The following is a 25,438-nucleotide window of genomic DNA, read 5'->3' as shown; positions in this document are numbered from 1 at the left end:
TACTATAGCAGTCTGAACCTCCAGCTAGTCCCCTACCCTTTTCTCTGTAACCTCTCTCTCTCTACTATAGCAGTCTGAACCTCCAGCTAGTCCCCCACCCTCTTTCTCTGTAACCTCTCTCCCTCTACTATAGCAGTCTGATCCTCCAGCTAGTCCCCCACCCCTTTCTCTGTAATCTCTCCCTCTACTATAGCAGTCTGAACCTCCAGCTAGTCCCCTACCATTTTCTCTGTAACCTCTCTTTCTCTACTATGGCAGTCTGAACCTCCAGCTAGTCCCCCACCCTTTTCTCTGTAACCTCTCCCTCTACTATAGCAGTCTGAACCTCCAGCTAGTCCCCCACCCTTTTCTCTGTAACCTCTCCCTCTACTATTGCAGTCTGATCGTCCAGCTAATCCCCCACCCTTTTCTCTGTAACCTCTCCCTCTACTATAGCAGTCTGAACCTCCAGCTAGTCCCCACCCTTTTCTTTGTAACCTCTCTCCCTCTACTGTAGCAGTCTGATCCTCCAGCTAGTCCCCACCCTTTTCTTTGTAACCTCTCTCCCTCTACTATAGCAGTCTGATCGTCCAGCTAGTCCCCCACCCTTTTCTCTGTAATCTCTCCCTCTTCTATAGCAGTCTGAACCTCCAGCTAGTCCCCCACCCTTTTCTCTGTAACCTCTCTCTCTCTCTACTATAGCAGTCTGAACCTCCAGCTAGTCCCCTACCCTTTTCTCTGTAACCTCTCCCTCTACTATAGCAGTCTGATCGTCCAGCTAGTCCCCCACCCTTTTCTCTGTAACCTTTCTCTCTCTACTATAGCAGTCTGAACCTCCAGCTAGTCCCCTACCCTTTTCTCTGTAACCTCTCCCTCTACTATAGCAGTCTGATCGTCCAGCTAGTCCCCCACCCTTTTCTCTGTAACCTCTCCCTCTACTATAGCAGTCTGATCGTCCAGCTAGTCCCCCACCGTTTTCTCTGTAACCTCTCCCTCTGCTATTGCAGTCTGATCGTCCAGCTAATCCCCCACCCTTTTCTCTGTAACCTCTCCCTCTACTATAGCAGTCTGAACCTCCAGCTAGTCCCCCACCCTTTTCTCTGTAACCTCTCTCTCTCTACTATAGCAGTCTGATCGTCCAGCTAGTCCCCCACCCTTTTCTCTGTAACCTCTCCCTCTACTATAGCAGTCTGAACCTCCAACTAGTCCCCCACCCTTTTCTCTGTAACCTTTCCCTCTACTATAGCAGTCTGATCGTCCAGCTAGTCCCCCCACCCTTTTCTCTGTAACCTCTCCCTCTACTATAGCAGTCTGAACCTCCAGCTAGTCCCCCACCCTTTTCTCTGTAACCTCTCTACCTCTACTATAGCAGTCTGATCGTCCAGCTAGTCCCCTACCCTTTTCTTTGTAACCTCTCTCCCTCTACTGTAGCAGTCTGAACCTCCAGCTAGTCCCCCAACCTTTTCTCTGTAATCTCTCCCTCTACTATAGCAGTCTGAACCTCCAGCTAGTCCCCTACCATTTTCTCTGTAACCTCTCTCCCTCTACTATAGCAGTCTGAACCTCCAGCTAGTCCCCCACCCTTTTCTCTGTAACCTCTCCCTCTACTATTGCAGTCTGATCGTCCAGCTAATCCCCCACCCTTTTCTCTGTAACCTCTCCCTCTACTATAGCAGTCTGAACCTCCAGCTAGTCCCCACCCTTTTCTTTGTAACCTCTCTCCCTCTACTGAGCAGTCTGATCCTCCAGCTAGTCCCCACCCTTTTCTCTGTAACCTCTCTCTCCCTCTACTGTAGCAGTCTGAACCTCCAGCTAGTCCCCACCCTTTTCTCTGTAACCTCTCTCTCCCTCTACTGTAGCAGTCTGATCGTCCAGCTAGTCCCCTACCCTTTTCTTTGTAACCTCTCTCCCTCTACTGTAGCAGTCTGATCCTCCAGCTAGTCCCCACCCTTTTCTTTGTAACCTCTCTCCCTCTACTATAGCAGTCTGATCGTCCAGCTAGTCCCCCACCCTTTTCTCTGTAATCTCTCCCTCTTCTATAGCAGTCTGAACCTCCAGCTAGTCCCCCACCCTTTTCTCTGTAACCTCTCTCTCTCTCTACTATAGCAGTCTGAACCTCCAGCTAGCCCCCTACCCTTTTCTCTGTAACCTCTCCCTCTACTATAGCAGTCTGATCGTCCAGCTAGTCCCCCACCCTTTTCTCTGTAACCTCTCCCTCTACTATAGCAGTCTGAACCTCCAGCTAGTCCCGCACCCTTTTCTCTGTAACCTCTCCCTCTACTATAGCAGTCTGAACCTCCAGCTAGTCCCCCACCCCTTTCTCTGTAACCTCTCCCTCTACTATAGCAGTCTGATCGTCCAGCTAATCCCCCACCCTTTTCTCTGTAATCTCTCTCTCTCTCTACTATAGCAGTCTGAACCTCCAGCTAGCCCCCTACCCTTTTCTCTGTAACCTCTCCCTCTACTATAGCAGTCTGATCGTCCAGCTAGTCCCCCACCCTTTTCTCTGTAACCTCTCCCTCTACTATAGCAGTCTGAACCTACAGCTAGTCCCCCACCCCTTTCTCTGTAACCTCTCCCTCTACTATAGCAGTCTGATCGTCCAGCTAGTCCCCCACCCTTTTCTCTGTAACCTCTCCCTCTGCTATTGCAGTCTGATCGTCCAGCTAATCCCCCACCCTTTTCTCTGTAATCTCTCTCTCTCTCTCTACTATAGCAGTCTGAACCTCCAGCTAGTCCCCTACCCTTTTCTCTGTAATCTCTCTCTCTCTCTCTACTATAGCAGTCTGAATCTCCAGCTAGTCCCCCATCCTTTTCTTTGTAACTTCTCTCCCTCTACTATATCAGTCTGAACCTCCAGCTAGTCCCCCACCCTTTTCTCTGTAACCTCTCCCTCTACTATTGCAGTCTGATCGTCCAGCTAATCCCCCACCCTTTTCTCTGTAACCTCTCCCTCTACTATAGCAGTCTGAACCTCCAGCTAGTCCCCACCCTTTTCTTTGTAACCTCTCTCCCTCTACTGTAGCAGTCTGATCCTCCAGCTAGTCCCCAACCTTTTCTTTGTAACCTCTCTCCCTCTACTATAGCAGTCTGATCGTCCAGCTAGTCCCCACCCTTTTCTCTGTAATCTCTCCCTCTTCTATAGCAGTCTGAACCTCCAGCTAGTCCCCCACCCTTTTCTCTGTAACCTCTCTCTCCCTCTACTGTAGCAGTCTGATCGTCCAGCTAGTCCCCTACCCTTTTCTTTGTAACCTCTCTCCCTCTACTGTAGCAGTCTGATCCTCCAGCTAGTCCCCACCCTTTTCTTTGTAACCTCTCTCCCTCTACTATAGCAGTCTGATCGTCCAGCTAGTCCCCCACCCTTTTCTCTGTAATCTCTCCCTCTTCTATAGCAGTCTGAACCTCCAGCTAGTCCCCCACCCTTTTCTCTGTAACCTCTCCCTCTACTATAGCAGTCTGATCGTCCAGCTAGTCCCCCACCCTTTTCTCTGTAACCTCTCCCTCTGCTATTGCAGTCTGATCGTCCAGCTAATCCCCCACCCTTTTCTCTGTAATCTCTCTCTCTCTCTCTACTATAGCAGTCTGAACCTCCAGCTAGTCCCCTACCCTTTTCTCTGTAACCTCTCTCTCTCTACTATAGCAGTCTGAACCTCCAGCTAGTCCCCCACCCTTTTCTCTGTAATCTCTCCCTCTTCTATAGCAGTCTGAAACTCCAGCTAGTCCCCCACCCTTTCTCTGTAACCTCTCCCTCTACTATAGCAGTCTGATCTCCAGCTAGTCCCCCACCCTTTTCTCTGTAACCTCTCCCTCTACTATAGCAGTCTGAACCTCCAACTAGTCCCCCACCCTTTTCTCTGTAACCTTTCCCTCTACTATAGCAGTCTGAACCTCCAGCTAGTCCCCCACCCTTTTCTCTGTAACCTCTCCCTCTACTATAGCAGTCTGAACCTCCAGCTAGTCCCCCACCCCTTTCTCTGTAACCTCTCCCTCTACTATAGCAGTCTGAACCTCCAGCTAGTCCCCCACCCTTTTCTCTGTAACCTCTCCCTCTACTATAGCAGTCTGATCGTCCAGCTAGTCCCCCACCCTTTTCTCTGTAACCTCTCCCTCTGCTATTGCAGTCTGATCGTCCAGCTAATCCCCCACCCTTTTCTCTGTAATCTCTCTCTCTCTCTCTACTATAGCAGTCTGAACCTCCAGCTAGTCCCCTACCCTTTTCTCTGTAACCTCTCTCTCTCTACTATAGCAGTCTGAACCTCCAGCTAGTCCCCCACCCTCTTTCTCTGTAACCTCTCTCCCTCTACTATAGCAGTCTGATCCTCCAGCTAGTCCCCCACCCTTTTCTCTGTAATCTCTCCCTCTACTATAGCAGTCTGAACCTCCAGCTAGTCCCCCACCCTTTTCTCTGTAATCTCTCCCTCTTCTATAGCAGTCTGAAACTCCAGCTAGTCCCCCACCCTTTTCTCTGTAACCTCTCCCTCTACTATAGCAGTCTGATCGTCCAGCTAGTCCCCCACCCTTTTCTCTGTAACCTCTCCCTCTACTATAGCAGTCTGAACCTCCAACTAGTCCCCCACCCTTTTCTCTGTAACCTTTCCCTCTACTATAGCAGTCTGAACCTCCAACTAGTCCCCCACCCTTTTCTCTGTAACCTCTCCCTCTACTGTAGCAGTCTGATCGTCCAGCTAGGCCCCCACCCTTTTCTCTGTAACCTCTCCCTCTACTATAGCAGTCTGAACCTCCAGCTAGTCCCCCACCCTTTTCTCTGTAACCTCTCCCTCTACTATAGCAGTCTGAACCTCCAGCTAGTCCCCCACCCTTTTCTCTGTAACCTCTCCCTCTTCTATAGCTGTCTGATCCTCCAGCTAGTCCCCCACCCTTTTCTCTGTAATCTCTCCCTCTACTATAGCAGTCTGAACCTCCAGCTAGTCCCCCACCCTTTTCTCTGTAACTCTCTCTCTCTCTACTATAGCAGTCTGAACCTCCAGCTAGTCCCCCACCCTTTTCTCTGTATCCTCTCTCTCGCTCTCTCTCTCTCTCTCTCTACTATAGCAGTCTGAACCTCCAGCTAGTCCCCCACCCTCTTTCTCTGTAACCTCTCCCTCTACTATAGCAGTCTGAACCTCCAGCTAGTCCCCCACCCTTTTCTCTGTAATCTCTCCCTCTACTATAGCAGTCTGAACCTCCAGCTAGTCCCCTACCCTTTTCTCTGTATCCTCTCTCTCTCTCTCTCTCTCTCTCTCTCTCTCTCTACTACTAGCAGTCTGAACCTCCAGCTAGTCCCCCACCCTCTTTCTCTGTAACCTCTCTCCCTCTACTATAGCAGTCTGATCGTCCAGCTAGTCCCCTACCCTTTTCTCTGTAACCTCTCCCTCTACTATAGCAGTCTGAACCTCCAGCTAGTCCCCCACCCTTTTCTCTGTTACCTCTCCCTCTACTATATCAGTCTGAACCTCCAGCTAGTCCCCCACCCTTTTCTCTGTAACCTCAGCCTCTACTATAGCAGTCTGAACCTCCAGCTAGTCCCCCACCCTTTTCTCTGTAACCTCTCTCTCTCTCTCCTCTCTCTCTCTCTCTCTCTCTCTCTACTATAGCAGTCTGAACCTCCAACTAGTCCCCTACCCTTTTCTCTGTAACCTTTCTCTCTCTACTATAGCAGTCTGAACCTCCAGCTAGTCCCCCACCCTTTTCTCTGTAACCTCTCTCCCTCTACTATAGCAGTCTGATCGTCCAGCTAGTCCCCTACCCTTTTCTCTGTAACCTCTCCCTCTACTATAGCAGTCTGATCGTCCAGCTAGTCCCCCACCCTTTTCTCTGTAACCTCTCCCTCTACTATTGCAGTCTGAACATCTACCTAGTCCCCCACCCTTTTCTCTGTAACCTTTCCCTCTACTGTAGCAGTCTGAACCTCCAGCTAGTCCCCTACCCTTTTCTCTGTAACCTCTCTCCCTCTACTATAGCAGTCTGATCCTCCAGCTAGTCCCCTACCCTTTTCTCTGTAACCTCTCTCCCTCTACTATAGCAGTCTGATCCTCCAGCTAGTCCCCTACCCTTTTCTCTGTAACCTTTCTCTCTCTACTATAGCAGTCTGATCCTCCAGCTAGTCCCCCACCCTTTTCTTTTTAACCTCTCTCCCTCTACTGTAGCAGTCTGATCGTCCAGCTAGTCCCCCACCCTTTTCTCTGTAACCTCTCCCTCTACTATAGCAGTCTGAACCTCCAGCTAGTCCCCCACCCTTTTCTCTGTAACCTCTCTCCCTCTACTATAGCAGTCTGATCCTCCAGCTAGTCCCCCATCCTTTTCTTTGTAACTTCTCTCCCTCTACTATAGCAGTCTGATCCTCCAGCTAGTCCCCCACCCTTTTCTTTGTAACCTCTCTCCCTCTACTATAGCAGTCTGATCCTCCAGCTAGTCCCCCACCCTTTTCTTTGTAACCTCTCTCTCTCTCTCTCTCTCTACTATAGCAGTCTGAACCTCCAGCCAGTCCCCTGCCGTTTTCTCTGTAACCTCTCTCCCTCTACTGTAGCAGTCTGAACCTCCAGCTAGTCCCCCATCCTTTTCTTTGTAACTTCTCTCCCTCTACTATATCAGTCTGAACCTCCAGCTAGTCCCCCATCCTTTTCTTTGTAACTTCTCTCCCTCTACTATAGCAGTCTGATCCTCCAGCTAGTCCCCCACCCTTTTCTTTGTAACCTCTCTCCCTCTACTGTAGCAGTCTGGTGGTTGGACTGAGAGGGATGTAAATAGACAGCTTGCAACTACCACATTTAACAATATGTGATTCATCCATCATTACATCATTTAAAATAAAGTCACTAATCTTTGTTTCATATTCTTGTGTGTCTGTGCTAAGGAGGTCCAGTGGGTTTACATGAATAGTACTGATGACTGTATTACAATATGTTTTTTGGTTTTGATATAGTGATACTTTCTGGAACTGGTCTCATCACCTGCTGCATGCATTTCAATAGCGAAGTTGTTTATGAATTACACAGCCGGCTCTAGAATTTTGTGGGCCCTTTGGTTGGGGGCCCCCCACCTACATTTGACATTGCATAATCTTTACTTTTTTATTTATCCTTTATTTAACTAGGCAAGTCAGTTAAGAACAAATTCTTATTTACAATGACGGCCTACCCCGGCCACACCCGGACGACGCTGGGCCAATTGTGCGCCGCCCTATGGGACTCCCAATCACGGCCGGATGTGATACAGCCTGGATTCAAACCAGGGACTGTAGTGACACCTCTTACACTGTGTCGTAACATGACTATCATTAATCTTATGACTGTTATTCATCTAATAATTACCTACTATGTTTAATTGTTATTAGATTAAATTAATCATGTAAAAATGAACTCATTAGGAATTTGGGGCACCACGGGAAAAATGGTTTAACGAGTTACTATCTCCTAACTTAAACTCTAAGATATATAGATATATATCTTGATAAGTCACTTATTATTTATTATTACCTCATATCAGTCTTTCTGAATGTCACATACTCCTTGGATATCTGCAAGAACCCTAACCTAATTGATGAAATAGAAGATACACAAATTGGCTTAACTATTTATTTACTAACTAACAAAATCATCACACAGAACACACACACGGTATAGGTTATTGATTACTAACATAATACAATGAAAACAGGTCCCTAGTGGACTAACAAAAGCACGACTGTTTGGTTACACAATGTAAAGGGAGGGGTAGGTAAGGAGAAGGAGAGACAAGGAGTCAATTTATTGTACATACATTTGGAATATCACTGGAATATGAATACTTTACACATTTACGACCGCTCATTTGGATAAGAAATGCAGTGTATATATTTACATGTAGATGTCTTTGCCATCTCTCTGTTGAACTCGATGGGTCCTATGGTGAAGTTATCGAGGGATGTAAGACTTGTCAACAAGAAGTCACAATGTACTTTGTAGTAGAGCTTTTGGTCTTGGAGTGTTCATTAGAATGGATACTTCAGGTGTACCACACGGTGGTAAGAGGGATCTGTTTCTCACCCTTGTGGCTTTAGTCAAAGTTCTAGACTACTTTACATGCACAGCTGCAGGCTGTGAATTTTATGGTCTAGTCTTTACCTTCTTCACTCGTGTTGGGGGTTTCAGAGCTTCTAACCATTTTGTAATGGTCAGCTCGCGTTGTACGCCGGCTGGTCTGTAGAGTTTAAACCATTTCAACATGTGGACCACATTCTCAAGTCTTTTTGGTCTTGTAGTTTTAACCATTTGTGACATCCGGCTTACACAAAACATTCCTTTTGTGAGATGATGGCTTTTCATATAAACCTGTGCTCAATCAATAACCACGCCCACGTGAGCACAGACATTGTGTCGGCGTGATGGAGAGAGAGTCATGACAACTGAAATGCAGTGCCTTAGACCGCTGCGCCACTCGAAAGCCCATTCAGCAGACACTTATTCAGAGCGACAGATTATTCACCGGGCCCCCTTGAGGTCAGGGTCCGGGGAGGTCAGGGCAACTGGACACATTCCCTGCGTGCCCAGTTGGTTTTTGGTAATGATTGCGACAAGATTAGACAGCTGGCTAGACTAACAAGCAATCCAACAATTGTTAGCTGACATGGCTAATTGAGTGACTGTCAGTGACAGACATAACATCTACTATTCTTACTTTCAATAGTAAGTTGAGCCCACTGAGTTCCTCTTTTTCTTTTACATGCTTTGGGTCGGGGGCCCTAAGCGACCGCTTATGTCACTTGTGCCTGGAACCGGCTCTGATTACACAATTTCCAGAGAGTCAGGATAAATCAGGCTAAGATACTGCAACATCAGTGAACAGCCATCTTACTGCAGGACAACATTGCCTGGACACTTGTGTATGATTTTGTGATGAGACTCCAAATAATATTGGAGATGGCCAAAGTGTAGCTAATACCGACGATCATGGTAAGCACAGACTTCGCTATAACATTCTACTAACGTTTGATGAAACTGTCACGGCATTATGCTATTATATGTCATTTAAGAGCATTGTTTTGATTAGCTAACTAGCTAGCTACGTACGATGGAGAGCCCATGCCTGTTAGATAGTTCATCTGCCTTGAATTTAATTTTGACTATGGCTGAGATAATTGAACAAAAGAAGTGTGTTGAGGGTCACAAATGTCAAGGTACAACAACTTAGCTAGCATACTTGTGCCATACGTGGGCTGCTTGGACAAGACGTGAACCCAGGAGCCTGGCTAGCCAGCTAGCAACTAACAAAACAGATACAATTTCAATAATTTAGGCTATATGGCTTGACTTCAATTTTGAATATGGCTTAGGTACTGTTGCTAGCAGAGGAGAGAGTGTCTAGGTTTCAGTTTTGCGTCATAGCTCTGTACATAGAACAGATAGATCTCCAATGAGGACATGCTGCATTTCTCACTTTGAATAAGACTGTGTATGATATGTAATCCTAATTCTGTCTACTTTTTCTGTTTCTCCTTCAACAAAAATTAAATATTAGCCTGTTAGCCCCCATGTCATTTAGGTAATTTAGTTAGCTTTACCTTCATTCTTTGCTGTAAAAGATAGCAGAGAAAATATCAACAACACCTTTCTCGGATATTCAAATAGAAGGCACTTCTGATATGTAGTCTATCTCTAAGTGTCATTGTTGACCACTTAGTAGAATTTCTTAAATGTCTTCTTAGAGAATCCCTACAGGAGAATGCATCCTTCCAGCAAGAAAACTAGCGAGTGGATATGGCGCCATCTGCTGACCATTTAGGGAATTTAGTTCTCAATCGGTGTGCCTAATTTTGTTGCATAATATGGAGATTGACTGAGAAATGACTAGGGGAAAAACTCACTTTTACATGCATTGCTGGCTGAAAACCTAATATAGTCACAACTATAATGTATAACCTATTCCCCAGTGTGTCTGCTGCTCTAACTCTGTGTAAAGACTCATCCATGCTTCCTGCTCTCTGTCTGTCTCTCTGTCTCTCCATCAGCTACAGAGCAGTGAGGGCCCGGCACTCAGTTAGGCGACCCCCCACACCAGACCACCTATTAGGGACTCAACGAGGGGCAACACCAACTTATTTCACACTCGGAGACAGAAAAGCACTGAGGTCCGAAATGTTAGATCCTACTTCCATCAACATTTTTCTCTCTCTCTCTCTCTCTCTCTCAATTCAAGGCCTCTCTCTCTCTCTCTCTCTCAATTCAAGGCCTCTCTCTCTCTCTCTCTCTCTCAATTCAATTCAAGGCAGGCCTCTCTCTCTCTCTCTCTCTCTCTCTCTCAATTCAAGGCCTCTCTCTCTCTCTCTCAATTCTCAAAGGCTCTCTCTCTCTCTCAATTCTCTCTCAATTCAAGGCCTCTCTCTCTCTCTCTCTCTCTCTCTCTCTCTCTCTCTCTCTCTCTCTCTCAATTCAAGGCCTCTCTCTCTCTCTCTCCTCTCTCTCTCTCTCTCTCTCTCTCTCTCTCTCTCTCAATTCAAGGCCTCTCTCTCTCTCTCTCTCTCTCTCTCTCAATTCAAGGCTCTCTCTCTCTCTCTCTCTCTCTCTCTCAATTCAAGGCCTCTCTCTCTCTCTCTCTCTCTCTCTCTCAATTCAAGGCCTCTCTCTCTCTCTCTCTCTCTCTCTCTCAATTCAAGGCCTCTCTCTCTCTCTCTCTCTCTCTCTCTCTCAATTCAAGGCTCTCTCTCTCTCTCTCTCTCTCAATTCAAGGCCTCTCTCTCTCTCTCTCTCTCTCTCTCTCTCAATTCAAGGCCTCTCTCTCTCTCTCTCTCTCAATTCAAGGCCTCTCTCTCTCAATTCAAGGCCTCTCTCTCTTTGTTAAGGGGCTTTATTGGCATGGGAAACATATATTTACATTGCCAAAGAAAGTGAAATAGATAATTATTAAAAGTTAAGTTAACAATAACAATTAATGGTAAACATTACACTCACAAAAGTTCCAAAAGAATAAAGACATTGCAAATGTAATATTATGTGCAAATATTTTTATTTATTTTTTATTTCACCTTTATTTTATTTAACCAGGTAGGCTAGTTGAGAACAAGTTCTCATTTACAACTGCAACCTGGCCAAGAGAAAGCATAGCAGTGTGAACAGACAACAACACAGAGTTACACATGGAGTAAACAATAAACAAGTCAATAACATAGTAGGACAGCAACATAGTTTTTTTTAAAGAGTCTATATACATTGTGTGCAAAAGGCATGAGGAGGTAGGTGAATAATTACAATTTAGCAGATTAACACTGGAGTGATAAATGATCAGATGGTCATGTGCAGGTAGAGATATTGGTGTGCAAAAGAGCAGAAAGTAAATAAATATAAACAGTATGGGGATGAGGTAGGTAAATTGGGTGGGCTATTTACCGATGGACAATGTACAGCTGCAGCGATCGGTTAGCTGCTCAGATAGCAGATGTTTAAAGTTTGGTGAGGGAGATAAAAGTCTCCAACTTCATCGATTTTTGCAATTTGTTCCAGTCACGGGCAGCAGAGAACTGGAAGGAAAGGTGGCCAAATGAGGTGTTGGCTTTAGGGATGATCAGTAAGATACACCTGCTGGAGCGCGTGCTACGGGTGGGTGTTGCCATCGTGACCAGTGAACTGAGATAAGGCAGAGCTTTACCTAGTTAATGTACAAAAGGGAAAATAAATAAACGTAAATATCGTATATTGTATTTACAATGGTGTTTGTTCTTCACTGCAGCAAGATAAGGGGGCAACCCCTTATGGCAACACGTCACAAATCTTGCTGCTGTGATGGCACACTATGGTATTTCACCCAATAGATATGAGAGTCTGAGATGTCTCTCAGCTCATTGACAGCTGATGTTTAGACAGAGGTATGTATAGTTTTGTGTGTGCTCTAGGGCAGTGGTTCACAAACTTTTTATAGTCCCGTACCCCTTCAAACATTCAACCGCCAGCTGTGTACCCCCTCTAGCACCAGGGTCGCACTCTCAAATGTTGTTTTTTTGCCATCATTGTAAGCCTGCCACACACACTATACGATACATTTATTAAAAATAAGAATGAGTGTGAGTTTCTGTCACAACCCGGCTCATGGGAAGGGACAATGAGCTCTTATAGGACCAGGGCACAAATAATAATAATCAACAACAATCAACATCTTACATATGAAACCTTATTTGTTCATCAAAGATGGTGAATAACTCACCACAGGTTAATGAGAAGGGTGTGCTTGAAAGGATGCACATAATTCTGCAATGTTGGGTTGTATTGAAGAGAGTCTGTCTTAAATAATTTTCCACACACAGTCTGTGCCTGTATTTAGTTTTCATGCTAGTGAGGGCCGAGAATCCACTCTCACATAGGTACGTGGTTGCAAACGGCATCATTGTCTTAACAATGAGATTTGCCAAGGCAAGAAACTCTTGAGCACAGCCCTATCCAGAAATCTGGCAATGGCTTCTGATTAAATAAAATTTTCACAGAACCGCTTGTTGCAATTTCGATGAGGCTCTCTTGTTCAGATATTGGTAAGTGGACTGGAGGAAGAGCATGAGAGGGATAACGAATCCAGTTGTTTGTGTCGTCCGTTTCGGGAAAGTACCTGCTTAATTGCGCACCCAGCTCACTCAGGTGCTTCGCTATATCACATTTGACATTGTCCGTAAGCTTGAGTTCATTTGCACACAAAAAAATCAGACAATGATGGAAAGACCTGTGTGTTGTCCTTGATAATGCAGACAGAAAAGAGCTCCAACTTCTGTATTTTGTAAAAGCCTTACATGGTCGCTGCCCATATCATTGCATAATGCAGAAAATACACGAGTTCAGGGGCCTTGCTTTAGCAAAGTTAACCATTTTCACTGTAGTGTCTAAAACGTCTTTCAAGCTGTCAGGCGTTCCCTTGGCAGCAAGAAGCTCTTGGAGGATCAATTCAAAGTTTGTGTCACGTGCGCCGAATCCAACCGGTGTAGACCTTACAGTGAAATTCTTATTTACAGGCTCTAACCAACAGTGCATTTTTTAAGATTAAAAAAGGTATTCGGTGAATACTAGATAAGTAAAGAAATAAAAACAACCGTAAAAAGACAGTGAAAATAACAGTAGCGAGGCTATATACAGGCACCGGTTAGTTGGGCTAATTGAGGCAAGGGTAGCCTAGTGGTTAGAGCATTGGACTAGTGACTGAAACGTTGCAAGTTCGAATCCCCGAGCTAACAAGGTACAAATCTGTCATTCTGCCCCTGAACAGGCAGTTAACCCACCATTCCTAGGCCGTCATTGAAAATAAGAATTTGTTCTTAACTGACTTGCCTAGTTAAATAAAGGTTTTTAAAAATTACAAATATGTACATGTATGGTTAAAGTGACTATCCATATATGGTAAACAGAGAGCAGCAGCAGCGTAAAAGAGGGGTTGGCGTGACACAATGCAGATAGTCCGGGTAGCCAATGTGCGGGGGCACCGGTTAGTCGGGCTAATTGAAGTAATATGTACATTTTATTTATTTATTTCCCCTTTATTTAACCAGGTAGGCTAGTTGAGAACAAGTTCTCATTTGCAACTGCGACCCGGTCAAGATAAAGCATAGCAGTTCGACACATACAAGAACACGGAGTTACACATGGAATAAACAAACATACAATCAATAATACAGTAGAAAAATCTATGTACAGTGTGTGCAAATGAGGTAGGTCTGCCTGCCTGCCTGCCTGTCGCTGCTTCACTTTCTCTGTTGGCTTTGCTTTTGGCCATAGTCCTCTAGAAATTCCCGACGAACAGGTCTTGTGCTGACAGTTTGGAAGTTGGTAGTGAGTGTTGCAGCCGAGGACAGATTATATTTACACGCTACGCTCTTCAGCACTTGGTCATGTTCTGTGAGCTCGCCGGTCCCTTTCACTCCACGGCTGAGCCGTTGTTGCTGCTAAACGTTTCCACTTCACAATAACATCACTTACAGTTGACTGGGGCAGCTCTAGCAGGGCAAAATTTGATGAACTGACTTGTTGAGAAAGTGTTCATCCTATGGCTGTGCCACTTTGAAAGACACTGAGCTCTTCAGTAAGGCCATTCTACTGCCAATGTTTGTCTATTGAGATTGCATGGCTGTGTGTTCGATTTTATACACCTGTCAGCAACAGGTGTGGCTGAAATAGCAGGGGTGAAGGGGTGTCCACATATGTTTGTATATATAATGTACCTCTAATAAGATATCAAATCAAATACCTCTAAATAGATCATGGTAGATACTGTACCTCTAAATAGAACATAGTAGATACTGTACATCTAATTATAACATGGTAGATACTGTACCTCGAATTATAACATGGTAGATACTGTACCTCTAATTAGACCATGTTAGATACTGTACCTCTAATTAGATCATGTTAAATATTGTACCTCTAATTAGATCATGTTAGATACTGTACCTCTAATTAGACCATGGTATATACTGTACCTCTAATTATATCATGGCATAATGTACCCCTAACTAGATGATGGTAGATACAGTACCTCTAATTAGATCATGGCAGATACTGCACCTCTAATTAGATCATGGTAGGACTCTCTCATTAGATCATGGTAGAAATCTCTAATTAGATCATGGTAGATACTGTACATTAAATTAGATCATGGTAAAAACGTTACCTCTAATTAGATCATGGCAGATACTGTACCTCCAATTAGATCATTGTAGAAATCTCTAATTAAATTATGGCAGATACTGCACCTCTAATTAGATCATTGTAGAAATCTCAAATTAAATCATGGCAGATACTGTACCTCTAATTCAATCATGGCAGCAGATACTGTACCTCTAATTTGATCATGGCAGATACTCTACCTCTAATTACATCTTGATAGATAATGCACCTCTTAGATCATGGTAGATAATGTACCTCTAATTAGATCATCTTCGATATCTCTAATTCGATCTTACTGTGCCTCTAATTAGATCATGGCAGATACTGTGCCTCTAATTAGATCATGGTAGATATCTCTAATATGATCATGCCAGATGCTGTAACTCTATTTAGATAATGGTAGATACTGTATATCAAATTAGATCATGGTAGATACTGTACGTCAAATTAGATCATGGTGGATACCTCTAATTAGATCATGGTAGATACTGTACTTCTAACTAGGTCATGTTAGATACTCTACCTCTGATTAGAACATGGTAGATCTGTACCTCTAGTTTGATCATGGTTGATACCTTTCATTTGATTGTGGTAGATACTATACCTTTAATTAGATCATGGTAGATTATGTACATCTAATTAGAGCATGGTAGATACTGTACCTCTAATTAGATCATGGTAGATACTGTACCTCTAATTAGATAATGGTAGATACCTCTAATTAGATCATGGTAGGTACCTCTAATTAGATAATGGTAGATACCGTACCTCTAATTAGATCATGGTAGATGCCTCTAATTAGATAATGGTGGATGTTGCACCTCTAATTAGATCATGGCAGATGCTGCTAATTAGATCATGGTAGATGCTGTACCTCTAATTATATCATGGTATATACTGTACGTCTTAGTAGATCATGGTAAATACTGTACCTCTAATTAGATCAAGGTATATACTGTAACTCTAATTAGTTCTTGATAGATAATTTACCTCTTAATAGATCATGGTAGTTACTGTAGATACCTGTAATTAGATCATGGTAGATACTGTACCTCTAATAAGATCATTGTTGATAGCTCTAATTAGATTGTGGTAGATACTGTACCTCTAATTAGATCATTGCATAACGTACCTCTAACTAGATAATGGTAGGTATCTCTAATTCAATAATGCTAGATGCTGTACCTCAAATTAGATCTTGAAATATAATATACCTCTTATTTGATCATGGCAGATACTGTACTTCTAATTAGATCATGGTCGATACCTCTAAATAGATCATGGTAGATACTGTACCTCTAATTAGATAATGGTAGATGCTGCATCTCTAATTAGATCTTGATAGATAATGTACCTCTTATTAGATTTTGTTACACAAAATGGCAGATTCAAAAGAGAGGGAAAGGGAGATACAAAGTCGTACAGACAGCTGATAACTATGCTCATGGAAATGTGAATACTTTCCACATGAACTCCGCTCATTCGAAAGAATTGCAATGTACATATTTACATGTGTGTGTCTTTGCTGTCTCTCTCTTGAAAACACTCAATCCATCTACGGGGAGTAATTTGACAGAAAGCCTCTGGTTGTCCACAAGAGGTCACCATGTCCTTTGTAGTTGTAGTAGGGTTCGGAGTGTCTGTGAGAACGGTTCCTCCAGAGGTCTAACCCCCAATGTTCAGCGGGTTCTGTCCATTAGAATAGGGGTATCTATAGTGGTGAGAGTAAATTGTTCTTTGTCTTCTAGTCTTCGGTCAAGTTTACTGCAGACTGAATGTTCCTATGTAGTCTTCTTTTCTTCGAGAGAGAGTTTCAGAGTTTCTAACCATTTCGTACCTTTCAGCTCACACTGACGGTTACGCTGGTCTATTGTAGAGCTAGAACCATTTTACATGCCCGTAGCAACCCGCAATGTACAGGTCTCTAGAGATTTAAATTTCTTCACCATTTGTAACATATTCAGCTGGCGTTTCACATAACTGGTCTCCATTGAAATGGCAACCATTTCAGAGTGTGGACTGCTTTCTCATGTTCTCTGGTCAAATGTAAATTTTGTAAGCGAGTCCTTTTATATACTCTGGCAAAAGGGGCATTCCATGATGCCAAAGTAATGTCTGTGCTCACGTGGATGTGGTCACTGACTGGTTAAAACTTTTATAGGAAAAACAATTCCCATTTAGAAGGCTAACATCACATTTAATCTTCTCGCAAATAGTTTCATATTTAATCCAGAACATTTAGATGTAAATCTGTGTCACATTTGCTCCCTCTACGGCCTCTAGGTCACCAGGCTGTTCATAATGGCGCACAACTGTCACCATCGCTATGCGCTCCTGCATGTCGTCAGACTCACCTGGACTCCATCACTTCCCTGATTTCCTTCCCTATACATGTCACTCTTTGGTTCCTTCCCCAGGTGTCATTGTTTCTGTTTCTATTTCATGTCTGTGTGCTGTTCGAGTTTCTTGTTTTGTATTATGTTCCGTTTATTTATTAAAGCACTCACTCCCTGTTACAGGAATTATATTCCTCTGTTTTAATACACAATTAAAATGAAACACTGTCAATTCCTAAGAATTTGTAAGACTCTTATTTGTATAAAATGGACAGAGACCAGTCTCAAATATCAACCAACTGCGTTTATTCTCGAGAGTACTGAACATGATACAGTTTACCACAGATTATAAACTGAAAATGACTTCATTAGTTTTCGTAACACCCCGTCTCACCAACCAGCAGTACGATGGCTGTATAGTTCTCAAGCCTTCCCACATCGTCTATCCCTACTAAGATAATTTACGACGCAAGCCAAGGCCTGCCAGTCTGGCTATAAGTTCATTCATTTCTACCAAGGAACAGACAGTCATTGTTCTACTTCTTGATTATATTTACACACATTATATTCAGTACTAGGGTTAAACATCTATACAGTAACATAATAGTATTCTGATTAGTCAGTCCTGATTGAAATGTATACATAATTAGTCATTATTGATAAAAAATCCCTTAACATATCCACCCTATGATTAAATATTATACATCCAATCACACCTAGTTTTATTAAAATATTAAAAAGCATACTTCTATTTTTATTAGAAATATTTCTTGTCAAAACATCACCTAAACATAACCCACTACAAGATACAACCTAACCTCCCTAAATATCAAAAATGGTCTCATCAAACATAAGTTCCCTGCAAATGAAGGATCCAGATTCGTCCACTTGTTCTGTAGACATGCATTCATCACTCCACGGGTCAGAACTCGGCCCGTACCTCACCATCTGTTGTGTCATCGATTTCTCCAGAGTCCTGGAAATAAGGCCTCGTACACAGGGAATTAGACAACAGCCACATAAAACTAAAACAGTCACACAGGTGAATGTAGCCCATAACATAGTGATCATAACATTTCCCATTTTCCAAACGTACTATCAAACCAATTAGTCCGATAAGTACCCACCCCAGAGTTTTCTGCCAAACCGTGAGCCAGGGTGGTCAAACCAGCTGAGGCTTCGGTCACTGATTCGTCCGGAGCTGTGTCATTTGGGACGAAAGTACAAAACATGGTCCCGAAGATCACGCATACTCCTCCCTTTTCAGCCAATAACATATCTAATGCAATTCTATTCTGCCAAGCCATCAGGCTGGTTGCTTCAGTCTGTTCTGCCAAACCTTTAATAGCATCAATGGTATAATTGATAAAGCGCTGTTGATTATAATAAATATAATTAATCCAGTCCACATTCTTATTGAGAGTAGACCACCAGAAAATGCTTGATTCTAATCCTGCTAGGATCTGATTTCTTGCTTTGAACTCATCTGGCACCCCCCGTGGAACCCCAATGTTATCAATATATACTCTGTCATCAAAAGACCCAGATGGAGTACCTCTTTACTCCCGTTTGGCTAACTTCATGTCCTGGTGTTGAATGAGTGTGAAAGGCATTCCCAAATGTACAAGGGCACATAATCATGTCCACTCTGTCGGTAATAATGGCCATAACATCATTCTCCCACACAACCACCAGATGTCAGCCCTGGCCCACTTTAACTTATTGACATCCCCAGAGTTCAAACAGCCTGTCAAATTAGACATGGTCTCGTCAGGGGTAATATTCTCTGTCCAATTGCAGGTACTAACTTCCCCTACATATTTCCCAAGAGTAATGTACCAGGCCAAACGGTAATAATCTCCTCCAGTCACTGTAAAGAGAGGAAGTCTTGATTTAAGGGGAACCTGTGGATATAAATAGTGCAAATCAATGTAACTGTCATTATCTGTCATTCCTGTTTTCGTGAACAGCTTTAAATACTGGCCTAACCTCCTCTACCCGGAACCGTACTAGGGTGTCGACCAAAAACTGATCATATCCAACATACCATAACCCTAGATCCTCTTTCATTACTTTTTAAAGGGTAAGGCGTATCTTTATGCAATACATCCCTCTCTCCGGATTACAGTCAAAAACTCTCACCTTCACTATACTCCACCTCCTTCCATACTGGGTGAGTGGATTCATATAGCCCTCTCTCCGTATGAGCTATGACCTGTGTCCACGATCAATATGGGGACCTGCACCGATATATACCATAATGGCTCAGAGTCCTAGACTGCCATGTAGTTAGAGACCCCATTTGATCTACATAAAACTCCATTGAGAGATCCTTCCCAACCTCTACTCTAACTTCCTGTCTACCCAGATCTAGGGATCTCTTATGCTTGTTTTGGAACAAAATCCTCATTGTCTAAACCATGGGTCAAATTACCACTCTCCGCATACTCAGGTGGAACGTGCTGTATCAAGAATATGGCACCCACTATAAGACAGCTCAGACGAACAGCCCTCCGAAGCCCCACCCTTTCCCAGAAATCATATCACCAGCAAGAGGCCAAGACACACCTTCACTTCTATGAACGCTCACAGCTGGGGAAAAGTTGGGTTTAAGGGAATCTTCAGCAGGAGTTGACCCCCGCACTCTAAAAGATTTGCGGTTCCTCTCCTGCCTCTGTGATTGTTCGACAGTGTTAATGTGTCCTACCCTCCCACAATGTGTGATACGCATCTCTGGGAGCTCTTTCGGCTATCCTCACCGTGAAGGCAGTCACCAGGAGTGCTTGGTATGGCCCCCCCAACAGGCCTCAGGGACTGGATTGAGTGACTTGACCTGTAATTCACCTGTAATGCATAAAATCCTGGACATACAGGCTTGGTTAACAAACGGTTTCTCATGTGTTTTATCTGATGTTATCTTTAACTTCTATGCCTATTTGTTAGCTAATTTTTTTTATTATTCGTTTATTATCCAATAGGCCACTAAGTGTCCTATCCTAGACCACAAACTTACCCATCCCCCTTTTGATACCTGGCTCTGCCCTGGTAACAACCTTATCTACCCTAAATAATGACTTAGGTAGGATTAGTAAATTATCCTTATGTTCTGACATTATCATGTATGTCCAATTCTCCCTTGGGCATCCATTCATATCAATCCTGTATCAATTATCTGTCAAGTGTCTTATCTACTTTTAGAAGTATCTGTGCTGTTTATATATGTTCTTAAATATATATATTTACCGATTTAAACAGTAACCCCTTTCTCTCCTATCTCTCAAATACCACTAAGCGTCTCACTAACATGTCTATGAGTGGCAATCTCTAAAGTCCTTACATTTCCTTAATCAATCTCTTTTAATCCTAACAAAATCCTAAATCATCACAGAGTCATATATTCCTGTCAAATGTAATACTATTTAAATAAAAAACCTCCTAATAGTCAAACAAAGCCAAAATAAATGCTAAACATCAAATCCTTCCTACACTAATAAGCGTTTTCCTTCAGGGATCAACAGTATTTTATCTGACAATAACATGAATTAACCTTAAAATCAGTTTCATCAATAATTGAATATATGTTGCATAGTGTGTGGAATACCTTATCTAACGTAATTTATCACCCCTAAGAAACAAAATGTATTTTTCTATGTAATTTCCTGCCCTATTAATATATATCCTATCCAAACCTCAATGTATCTTATCTCCCTCTATTTATTCTCAATGATAAATAGGATTTTCTTTTTCTGTTGTAATACCAACTCAATAATAGTCCATTCAAAAAACACAGCTAATGTTGTAAAACAGAATCCTGAACCACTTTCTCATCAGTGGTTCAAACAATAATTCTAACCCCAAACTAAAACTCCATTATAATTAATATACCTTAAAACTAGTAACTCAAATGACCACAAATTCATTATACAAATGGCTCTCCCCTGAGGCTGATCAGACCCCAAGAGATAGCCATGATAAGGTCAAAAGTCACACCACCCCTTTACATTCGTGTTCCACACCATATTAGACCTATTAAAGAACCCTTTATCTTTAACCATTTTTATTCACTTGTCTAATTAAAACTCAGAAAAATAAAACTCCTAATATTCCATATGTGAGTGTACCCCTTTAAGATATCTTGTCTCTGGGAACAGGGAAATCCCCTTAACCCAAACATTTACTAAGACAACAAAACCTAATAATTATGATAATCCCTTCAAATAATTTGTTTTAAATTTCTTCGATGTTTCATGTAACTCATGTAACTCATTCAGTCTATCTCCAAATTGTCGCCCCAAAATACTTTAAAACAACTGTAATAAACGTGCACTGTCCCTTTAAAATAAGACATTCCTAGCCAGCCCTACCCTATTGTAGACATTTCATTGTTCTCCGTAATGAAAACAGATCATGTTTAGAAAACGTTCACTTCTTGTTCGCCCAATAGCCCAATGGAACGCCTAGCAATTCTGTTGCTAGCTGTAGCATCTTTTCAGACTATCCTTATGATATTCAGCTCCTTTAAAAAAAAAAATGTATTTGGAACTTTTAGCCACTTTTGAAAAGTAGCTCAAAGCTATAAAGCACGCATTTTCCCTCTAAATGCCACAACCCATTTTCTCTGTCATAATTTGAGGATGGTGGTGTAGCCAACGTGAAATGACGCCACAAGTCAGCCTGCCTCTTGTAAAATATATATTCCCTATTCAGATTGAGTTCTGCTTTAAATTCTATCGACAAAGTAAAACCAACCGAACTGTTCAACTTTCTATACCAACATTTAAACGTACATTTAAACGTAAATGTTCTGTGCTAAATTTATCGTATGTCAGTCGATTCATTAAAAAAAATAACATCCCGGTGGCACAAAAACTTTATCGTATCTCTCCGTTATTCCCTAAAATTAATCAGGTTTAGGTGACTTTCTCTTCTATGATATATGTATTTGAATACGACTCCCATCTCAATACATTATTCCAGCCGATAATTTTGGGCAAAATAGCGTATTACATGGAAAATGTCTCGCCATTATTTTGAATGAATTCTTCTTTCAATTCAACCTAAACAACATATTAAAAACATTCAGTTCCTATCTTACACAAACACTAGCGACCATATTTTTCCAGGCAAGACATACAAATAGCTGTATTAACATCTAAAATAAATTTTAGTCTATCGGTGTCAAAGCTGAGATACGAACCTTAGTGTCCCGCTATTGAAATTATTGAGTTTCCCCGCCAATAATTATATTATTATAATTGTCTGTAGTCGCAAACTCCGGCACCGAGAATTCCCAGAAAATAGTCCTACTTTAAACCCTTCCTGACTATTTTAGTAGTATCAGCTTCTATTCAGGGTCAGATATTGGACGCCTCCCTTCCATTCCCTTTGTTCTCAGCTCCCTTCCTCACCTCGGCTAACCATATCCTAGCTGTATTTAGCCCCTCTGCCCGTTGTTGATCTGTCTTGTCTCCACTAACCCTATTTATTTGTTTAATAAGAAATTCTAACTTTTCAACATCTAGATGCCCATCAAAACCATACCTTTTTTTCATTTTAAACAGAAATCAATATTCCTTCTGTCTTTCTGCTCCATATAACGGTAATCTCCCATCCATTCCGGGACCTCCTTGGAGGATTTTCGCTCCTAGTAGCTATGGTATTTATCACTATCTATGTGTATATATTTCTATGACCTATGAATGTGTTGTTTACCATTACCTAGTTTTCTCCTTCGTTTTCTCCTTTGTGGAAACGTTGTCTATAGCGTTGACTTTCAATCAGATACCATGTCTCACCCTTACAACTATAAGCTATAGTCGTAAATAGGGGTCGTAAATCCCTAGTTAACCTCCTATTTCATGTTGCCTCATAGGACTTTTAAAGTACAACAATCTTGTCTCACTTCGCTATTAGGCTTCCCTCTCGCCTCTTTGGATATACATTTTTTTCAGCATTGAACAGGTTCAATTTTTCTGTTTGTTCGCCTAGAATTACCCTGCCTTCTCACCAAGCCTAATTTATCCTCACCTGTTTTAATATATCTATCTGCTACTTTTCATAGTCAGACTACTTCCCATATACAGATAGACTACTTGGGTTAAAACTTTATTTAGGTATGTCTTTTGAATTAATGGCTATCCTATTTGTACAGAACGACCGTCCTATCTAACAACACTTACTTTATCCCACCCTTAATGATCCTTTGGCTTGCAAATCCAGGACTTATTAAGCTCTAGTTTATTTATGGTAGTGCACCTTACCACGGGTCATTTCAGACCCGTTTCCTTCCTATCAATTTTGGTTAAAACACAAAGTAGAAACCCATTGTATATGTTCAGAATTTTCAAGCACCTATCATTGATTAAATCCAAACTCCTTTAGAACATTCAATCAAAAATATCTTAAATAATTCCTCCCAAATTCGAGAATAAAGGCTACTGACCTTGCCGCCGACTGGGAAAAGCACTGTTTGTTGGATCTAGTCACCGTCCCTGTCGGTCTGGGGTGTACACCGGCCTGGTCTTTTCCCTCAATTCAGAGGCCAGGTCTTAAATAACGGGACCAGACCCGCTCGTGCACGATTTTCGGTGTACGACCTTCAGATGGCAGAGACGGGTATTTAATTCCGACGTTCGAAGGACCAATTGTTACAGGAATATATATTCCTCTATGTTTTAATACCCAATTAAAATGAAACACTCTGTCAATTCCTAAGAACTTGTAAGACTCTTATTTGTATAAAATGGACGGAGACCAGTCTCAAATATCAACCAGCTGCATTTATTCTCGAGAGTACTGAACATGATACAGTTTACCACAGATTATAAACTGAAAATGACATCATTAGTTTTCGTACTACCCAGTCTCATCAACCAGCAGTACAATGGCTGTATAGTTCTCAAGCCTTCCCACATCGTCTCTCCTTACTAAGATAATTTACGACGCAAGCCAAGGTCTGCCTGTGTAGATAAGCATTCTAGCCAGTCTGGCTATAGATTCATTAATTTCTACCAAGGAACAGACAGTCATTGTTCTACTTCTTGATTATATTTACACACATTATATTCAGTACTTGGGTTAAAAGAAAACTCATACGTCTATACAGTAACATAATAGTATTCTGATTAGTCAGTCCTGATTGAAATGTATACATAATTAGTCATTATTGATCAAAAATCCCTTAACACTCCCTGAACTTGTTTACCGACTCTTAGCGCACGTCGTCAATCTGATAGCTGGGAAATATACACATTGAGATACATTTGTGGTTATACCATTCTTAATGAGATCACAAAACAACAACTGATCTGACATAATTGGTCTTTCGGTACCCACGGACCATTCCAATTGTTTGGATTACAGAAATATTGTTTCATTCTTCAACCTTTTGATGTTACTGTTTTGGCAGGAGGAATCTCCTTGTAACAAAGAGGTTTCTTTCCCCTCAATCCTGCAGAGCCCAAAGGCAGAGTTTCTACAAGGTATTTATGACCGTCATAAAACGGCCAACTTCACCCCTCTCCCCCTCTGAGGGAGAGAGATGGCACTATAGAACGGACCCACTGTAACCTGCTCCTTCAGATCTTTACAGGAGAGTCATGACAATACTGTACCTCTAATTAGAACATGGTAGATAGTGTACCTCTTATTAGATCAGGGTAGATACTGTACCACTTATGAAATCATGGTAGATACTGAACCTCTAATTAGATGGGGGGGCTCACGACTGGTGCAACGGTCTAAGGCACTGCAGACCCTGGTTCGATTCTGCAGACCCTGGTTCGATTGTATCACAACTGGCTGTGATTGAGAGGCCAATAGGGCAGCGCACAAATGGCCCAGCGTCGTACTGGTTAGGGTTTGGCCCGGGTAGGCCGTAATTGTAAATAAAAATGTGTTCTTAACTGACTTGTCTAGTTAAATAAAATAAAATAAATAAAAGATTATAGTAGTTACTGTACCATGTCTCTGCCTGGGAAATGTTATCAACACGTTTCTATGATAATGTTACCATCATGATACCAGATATAGTTTTATCAACATAATACTAATTAGAGGTTTTCATACTTTTCCGGTCAGTCTGTCAAGCCTACTCTGTGTCTGTCTGTCTGACTCTGGCCTCCTTTCTGTGTCCTATCCATAACCCTGTCCAGGTGGGGATGTTCCATGAACAGCACCCAGAGGACGGAGTCTCTTCTAAAGAAAACCGCATCATCTACAGTGAGTCCATGCCCAGGAGGGTTGGCAGCTTCTATAGAGGTACATGTGACTTATCTCTCTTAGCACATACACAGGGCTACAGCTTCTATAGAGGTACGTGTGACTTAAAACGAAAGCAGGAAGTACCAGTGACTCGCTCAATACGGAAGTGGTCAGATGACGCAGATGCTAGGCTACAGGACGGTTTTGCTAGAACAAACTGGAATATTTTCCTGGATTCATCCAATGCTATTGAGGAGTACACCACCTCAGTTGCTGGCTTCATTAGTAAGTGCATCAACAACGTTGTCCCCA

The 25,438-nt window shown here is 42.4% G+C and overlaps 1 protein-coding gene across 2 annotated transcripts in view; it reads left to right on the top strand.

Annotated features, from left to right (window-relative positions):
• Positions 1 to 25,438, top strand: part of LOC112251944 (cyclin-dependent kinase-like 5) — a 123,859-nt gene that overhangs the window by 71,544 nt on the left and 26,877 nt on the right. For both annotated transcript variants that reach the window (XR_006083541.1, XM_042322782.1), the window contains exon 13: positions 25,078 to 25,183. Coding sequence is in view for 1 of the 2 variants with exons in the window: in XM_042322782.1 (XP_042178716.1) it covers positions 25,078 to 25,183 (106 nt within the window). In the remaining variant the exon portion in view is untranslated. The remainder of the gene's footprint in view (positions 1 to 25,077; positions 25,184 to 25,438) is intronic.

Source organism: Oncorhynchus tshawytscha, linkage group LG06, assembly GCF_018296145.1.
Source record: "Oncorhynchus tshawytscha isolate Ot180627B linkage group LG06, Otsh_v2.0, whole genome shotgun sequence".
Classification (NCBI taxonomy): Eukaryota; Metazoa; Chordata; class Actinopteri; order Salmoniformes; family Salmonidae; genus Oncorhynchus; species Oncorhynchus tshawytscha.
The sequence above is the reverse complement of the archived record's forward strand: the minus strand, read 5'-3'. Positions and strand labels throughout refer to the sequence as shown.